General features: G+C 45.3%; 1 protein-coding gene across 1 annotated transcript in view; it reads right to left on the bottom strand.

The window, feature by feature from the left end:
* Nucleotides 1–803: 803 nt before the first annotated feature.
* Nucleotides 804–7178, bottom strand: part of LOC119299900 — a 79055-nt gene continuing 72680 nt past the window's right edge. The window contains exons 2-4 of the mRNA XM_037577023.1: nt 4220–4685; nt 2191–2326; nt 804–1292 (exon numbers count right to left, since the gene is read on the bottom strand). Of these exons, the coding sequence (XP_037432920.1) occupies nt 1085–1292; nt 2191–2326; nt 4220–4685 (810 nt within the window). The 3' untranslated portion in view covers nt 804–1084. The remainder of the gene's footprint in view (nt 1293–2190; nt 2327–4219; nt 4686–7178) is intronic.

Here is a 7178-nt window from a genome sequence, read left to right as displayed (position 1 = left end):
GTGGAGAGAGAGAGGGGCCGGCCAGGGCAAGAGGCGCCCCCCTCCCCTTGAGTCCGAATAGGACAAGGAAAGGGGGGCGGCGCCCCCCTTGGCTTTCCCCTCTCCCACTCCTTCCTTCCCCCTCCTTCTTGGATTAGGAAAGGGAGGGGCAAACCTACTTAGAGTAGGTTTCCCCCTCCTAGGGCGCGCCACCCCCTTCGCCGGCCCTCTCCTCCTCCCCCCTTTATATATGGAGGAGGGGGGCACCCCATAGACACAACAATTGATCATTGATCTTTTAGCCATGTGCGGTGCCCCCCTCCACCACAATCCACCTCGGTCATATCGTAGCAGTGCTTAGGCGAAGCCCTGCATCGGTAGCATCATCATCATCGTCACCACGCTGTCGTGCTGACGAAACTCTCCCTCAACACTCAGCTGGATCGGAGTTCGAGGGACGTCATCGAGTTGACAGTACACCACAACACGAATGCAATGGCATGTAATCTACCGGGAGAAGGCCCTTAAGAGGGCAGATAAACTGTCAGGACAGAGTTTCTCCCGGCAGATAGAACTGCCACAAGAACGGCTGCCGAGAAATAGATCTCCCGGCAGATACAGATCTCCCGGCAGTTGCACTGCCAGGAAACGCTGTTTTCCCGGCAGATAGAAGTATATGCCAGTAATAGTGCCCCGGCAGATAGTCTGCCCTTGACTTTTACTTACCCCGGCAGTTTTCTTGATCTTGGTAGCATATATATTTCTTTTTATTTCTATTCATACAGGAATTGATTCAATATTCGGTAGCAGACCTCAAACACATATTGACAAAAAAATTCAATATTTCAACATTCATGGATCCATTCAGTAGCATCCAACTACATCGGTAAACAGAATTTACATTAGACAATAAGATTTCTTTTGTTCAAACTAAGATACAAATGGTTTGATCTTGACGCACAGCTGCAGGCATGTCCAGGAAGAAAAATTGCTTGTTCACAACCGTTTGTTGGATGGCTTTATTAGATGTCTTGTGAATAACAGACTCGCCACCATCCTGTGAGACCGTGTCCTTCAAAGAGAGCCACATGTCTCTCTCAAAGAATCACCAAACTTGCATTGATTTTGAAGATCGTAGCTTAATCTCGCCCCGCATGATTGTGTTGTTGCTACGAATACAAGAAACATCATGTAGACATCCTAGTTGACAGGTACAACTACTATCATGCATGTACTTAAAGTTCTGTAGCATTCTAGCAATCTCCTCCTTGTGACAAAACTTACAAGCTTGAGAAAAAAAACTTGTTGAACTGCTGAGAAAACAAAATCAAGTTTAAAATTTTTGAAGTACAAAATAGCAGCATCTATGAACTAACAAAATATTAACATCAAACCAGGAAAAGATTAAAAAACTGAATACAGGACAAAGCAAAAGATATGATAGCTGTACCTTTTCTAGAATTTATTTCAGACTTTCAGTGTGTGTATATATCTATAGCAATATTACTATCGATGATTATAAATGAAATTTTTTGACACTTCCAAGTACAATTCTGGATGTATAGTAAATACTAAGTAGTAAAATGCAAGGTCAAACAATTTGTACACATGTTATGCTTCCTTTTTCCCCAAAACTGCATGCCAAGCATAGCATGTTTATACTTAGGAACTCACTCGGGTGAGACAGTAAATAGCAGTGTTCATCTATGAGATGCAGTTTAGCGGTTCGTTTTTCTAATTACCCCGAAATAAGTTTTCAAGCCATATTCCTAACAATCTGCAAGATACAACACTTATCTAAAGAGTACAACGCCCAACAAAGTCAGTACAAGTAGCATTACTTTCACGGAGGGAGTAAAGTAGCATTGCTTCAATTCTAATTGTAACCATCGACAACTTTCAAAATCCAAAAGGCACAACTTACAGAAATAAAGAAGTAAAATGTATGAGTTGCTAAACTTTAGCACCTTCATTCCAATATGCAAGTACAACCGATCAAAAATTCAGAAGTACATGTAAACTGGTCTAGCATTGATTAAACAAGCTACACCAGATCCTTCTAGCACATGGGTATGTGTCCAAATTCTGGATCATACATCAGCACAAAATCACGCGAAAGATAATATCAATCTAGATTATCTACTAGAAGAGAGAACAAATCCATATGGTACCTCGTTTCGGTGATGGAACTACCAAGACAGGTTTGCTGACCTGACTACTAAATATTGGCAGCATCTTTTGGTTCCTGGTCGCTCACTCCCGTGTCGCTCGCATGGGCTACACCAGTGCGCCCCACCGTAGCCACTGCAGGACCTCGGCATCTTGTTCTTTCTCTTTGGCAGCTTGCCTGCATTCGATCCATTGAATACACACTATTAGAAGAGCCCTGATCTCTGTCTGCTCTTGGCTTAGAACCAGAATCATGCAACCTCGGTCCATAGATAAGGCATTGTTTAATTTTTGTATGTTGTGCATTTAACGAATAGGAAACTGGATGCTCACTGGATTGTGCACTCAGTTTTTTTGAAAGACCAGTCATTACGAACCAAACTTGAAATTTGAAACTATGAACCAGTTGCTATAATGAAAAGAGTAATAACACCAATACAAACAACATGCTGCACTATTTCAGTATGATACAAATACAGATAATTTTACAGTATACGCTTAGTTTCTTTCAAGTTGTACAAAGTTAGATGCATATAAGGATGATTTACTGAAAGGATTAAGGTCAAATAAAGGGCTTTCTGCAAGGAATGGCCTGAACAAGAACATGTCATAAAGCAAACAATGAGTCTAGCATCATCTGAGCAGAGTATGGCAACAATGTCATCTATAATCCAATACAATATTTGAGATGTACCATTTGGCAAAAAAATCATTGGAGAAGCTCTCGTTGTACACAAAATTGTCTACATGCTCTATATTTTGGCAAAGAACGTATTCCAATGCAGCACTTATAATAGGAACACACATAAAAATAGTTTAACATGCACTGAGTTGATCAAGTGAACGTGAAGAGAATTAAGATATTGAGGCTAACATGAAAATTTCAACACCATAGCAGGGCCCATAACACAATTACTAAGGATGAACAATAGAAATAGCAAAGAAATCTCACTGTTGGTTGAGAAGGAGAGGAGGCGGGGCTGATCAGGCGGTGAAGCAGAGGGCGTAGGCGGTGCTGCTTGGGCGAAGAATTAGAGGTTAGGCAACGCTGCTTAGGCGCGAAGATGAAGATGAGGTGCTACCCAGGGCAGTCAACGTAGTCAAAGCAGCGCTGCTTGGTGGAGAGGACGAGGAGGAGGTGTGCTTCTCAAAGGAGACAAAGACTAATTACATAATTTAAAATTCAAATTGAAGGACCAAATCAACGGTACAACCATGATAAATGAAAGAATTTAAGAAACATGGATCCTCGGATAATCACATTCATATCCTGAAGCTGTACATGCATGGGTGTGAGTCGGATTGCTACATCAGTTCTTGTTCACATCACATCTATGCAATAATAACTTAACTATGGAAGAAATTAGAATAGAGGGCCTAGAATTCTGCACATGATACGGTCTCCTCCAAGCTAAATGCCATATTTTGAGATAGCCCAAACAATTGGCCTAGAACTGCGAACTATTCACAAATCTTCTCAGAACAAAACTCGCAATTGTTACAATTTTCTGTAGTGACTTCCAAAGCACAACCAGTGCAGTACATATCCAAACAAAAAGTTTGCCCAATGTATGACTGAGATAGGAAGTGTATGTATGGCCTAGCTAGCTTTACATAATCCGCATTCATGTTATTAAAGGTACTAGCCCCTTCTAATTTATTGACTATGGAAAATAAAATTTAGAGGCAGAGATGCCACTTGCTTTTCTTGGTCTAGCTTTAACTGAAAAGGCTGTAGTGTGTAATAATACTGACTTGCTCATAAAAGTACAGAGCAATCTGCATTCCATAAATCCTAAGATGCAAGTAACATATTGAATTCTGAAACGCCTACACATATGGTTACGATCTGCTTTCAGTACCTCACTTTCCATCTGATGATTCAATTAAATCTCATTCATTTTGGAGTCTACTCTCTTCGCCTTATTTCTTTAAACTCTATTTTAAGTAGTTTCTATCTAATGATTCAAGAAATTATCACAAACTATAGCTCTTGTTCTGTCCACATATCACACATCACAAAACATATACCTGAGACTAATAAACCTCATAAGACAAAGAGAAATCTCACGGGTTGGAGTGAGGAAGTAGAGGAGACCCCGATGTAGTAGACGCGGCACTGCTCGTGTGAAAGAACGCAGAAGCGGCATCTGCTCGGGGGAGAGGATGTAGTCGGCGCTCTTCGGGGAGGGGACGAAGACGTCGCAGGAAGGAGCTTCTGGAAACAGCGACGCTGCTCGGGGTAGCAGCTCCTGGAAGCGGCAGCGCTTCTCGAGCAAGATCTCCTGGAAGCGAAGGCGCTGCTCGATGGAGGATCTCCAGCGAGCGGCAGGGCTGGTGGTGAATGGTGGTCGGGGTGGCGGAGGGAGCTCGGGGGAGTGGTCGGGGCGGCGGAGGGAGCTCGGGGGAGTGGTCCGGGAGGGGATGGCACTGGGGTGGCATGGTCGGGGATGGAGGTGGCATTGGGGTGTTGCGGGGGCGGTTAGCAGCCGCGGAGGGTAGGCGGCGGCGGTGGCGGAGGGCGCTCGAGGAGGAGGCTAGGTCAGGCGGCCGATTTGGGGATTTTGGCGTGAGTCAAAGATTGGGGATTTTCTTTAGTATTTGGAGTGGAAATTTTCGCCCTTCCCGCACTCTCCGGCGTTATCGCGCGCATAGGCCAACGAGTATTATTGTTGTTTTAGTTCTGCCGGCAGTTTATATACCGTTGGGTACTTCTACCGGCAGTTAAGAGATTCCTGGCAGATAATCTGCCCTTATGATGCTATTTCCCCCGACAGTTAATTGCTCCCAATCAAAGATTGTGGTGTAGTGTGAACGTGTGCAGAACTCGGAGGTGCCGTGCGTTCGGTATTTGATTGGTCGGATCGTGAAGACGTATGACTACATCAACCGCATTGTGCTAACGCTTCCGCTTTCGGTCTACGAGGGTACGTGGACACACTCTCCCCTCTCGTTGCTATGCATCACCATGATCTTGCGTGTGCGTAGGAATTTTTTTGAAATTACTACGTTCCCCAACAATGCATTTGTAGTGTAGCCCCTTGCTTGCGAGTACTTTGGATGAGTACTCATCGTTGCTTTACTCCCCATTTTCCCCCTTCCTATACCCGATTGCTGCGACCAGACTTGGAGTCCAGGAGCAAGACGTCACTGTTGACGAAGACCCCTACTTCTCTGGAGGTGCCTACTACTACGTGCATGCCACTGACGACGACCAGGAGTAGTTTAGGAGGATCCCAGGCAGGAGGCCTCCGCCTCTTTCGATTTGTATCCCAGTTTGTGCTAGCCTTCTTAAGGCAAACTTGTTTAACTTATGTATGTACTCAGATATTGTTGCTTTCGCTGACTCGTCTATGACCGAGCTCTTGTATTCGAGCCCTCGAGGCCCCTGACTTGTAATATGATGCTTGTATGACTTATTTTATTTGTAGAGTTGTGTTGTGATATCTTCCCGTGAGTCCCTGATCTTAATCGTACACGTTTGTGTGTATGATTAGTGTACGGTTGAATCGGGGGCGTCACAAGTTGGTATCAGAGCCGACTGCCTGTAGGAATCCCTCTTCCACACTCCTTGGCCGAAGTTGAGTCTAGACATTACGAAACTTTTTACTAACATGGCTGTGTGCCTTATGGGACCACGTCGCCATTTGGGTGGTATTAGGATATTTTACTCCTCGATCTTTACTCTGGGACTCTGAACTCTCTTCTATTCAGGTTAAATGAATTTACTAACTCTAACGTTAGGATCCGGTGACCACATTCACCCCAAAGTTGGATAAGCCCTAGTTATTCTTTAGAGTAGTATATTGAACATTGTCCACACTGTCATTTGACTCCTTTAAACATCTTTGTTTTCAGATGGAACCCACGAGACAGGTCGTGCGGCACACGACGGCCATTGGTGCCTCAAGATCACCTGCTGTATTGGTCGAGATGATGACCTGTCTGGGTTATCGCTGGCACCCTGAGTACACCGTCTACGAGGAGTACCAGGACTTTAACCAGGAGCAATACCGTGCCATCGTCCACCTCTACTCTCGGGAGTATGACTCCACTACCGTGCTGCACACTGCTCATGGTGTTGAAGTGACTATCGGCATGGCGGTCCATGATGTTGCTTATGCTGCTCTGACACATCTTCGTGGAGAGTATCGGGAGTTGGACACCTCCCCTTTCAAGCACATTGCTATCTCATCCGATGTCGGTGCGGAGGGGTGCTACAGTGCTTCCTACTCCACTGTCACCCGAGAGCCCTTCTACCATCAGAACCTGGTTCTGCATGTTGATGGGCTAGATAGAGCAAACCGATCTCTTCGCCACGAGTTGTATACCACCCGTCAGCACTTGTACCGTGCTCTGACGCTATTGCACCCCTCTGTCTGATCTGGTGATTTGTCGCGTTCTGTGATCTACCCTGCCAGGACCGTGATGCCCCAGGGCGTCGGCTGGCCAGATGTGGGAGGCTATTCTCCCGTACTTGGTCCTCTTCTGCCACCTGCGCGTCGGGTTCCGCACCAGAGTATCCGCGAACCCTAGGCTACTCACATGGAGGACTTCCCGTCGCGTCACTACCAGCTGTCAGGCTACACCTACCTCCACAGTTCCTCCTGGGACCGATGTAGGCTTGCCTGTTATTGTTAGATGCATTCACCGCGAGCCTGCGTGCTGCCTATGATGTTCTTAGTCTATATACTGAACTCTGTGTACCAAACTCTATGCATGATCTCTTTTGTAAGATATGCCAACTACTATGTAGTATCTATCGTGTTCCTTTCATTATGCATGTTTCATCATGAATGATTCTTGTCCTTGCAAATTCTCAATGCTGAACTACCCATGTTATATATTAGCAGGATGGTTAGACCAGGTGGTCGTGGTTGTGGTGGCCATCCCCCACCACCGCCTGAGTACATGGCTGGGATGATGCAACAGTTTGAGCTGAATTGCCAGTTCATGGAGAATATTATGGCTTAGTTTCCTCGCCCCAATATGAACCAGCAGCCAGCCCAAGTGACTCTGCAGGATTTCAT

The sequence above is a fragment of the Triticum dicoccoides genome, chromosome 5A (genome assembly GCF_002162155.2).
Source record: "Triticum dicoccoides isolate Atlit2015 ecotype Zavitan chromosome 5A, WEW_v2.0, whole genome shotgun sequence".
Lineage (NCBI taxonomy): Eukaryota > Viridiplantae > Streptophyta > Magnoliopsida > Poales > Poaceae > Triticum > Triticum dicoccoides.
The sequence above is the reverse complement of the archived record's forward strand: the minus strand, read 5'-3'. Positions and strand labels throughout refer to the sequence as shown.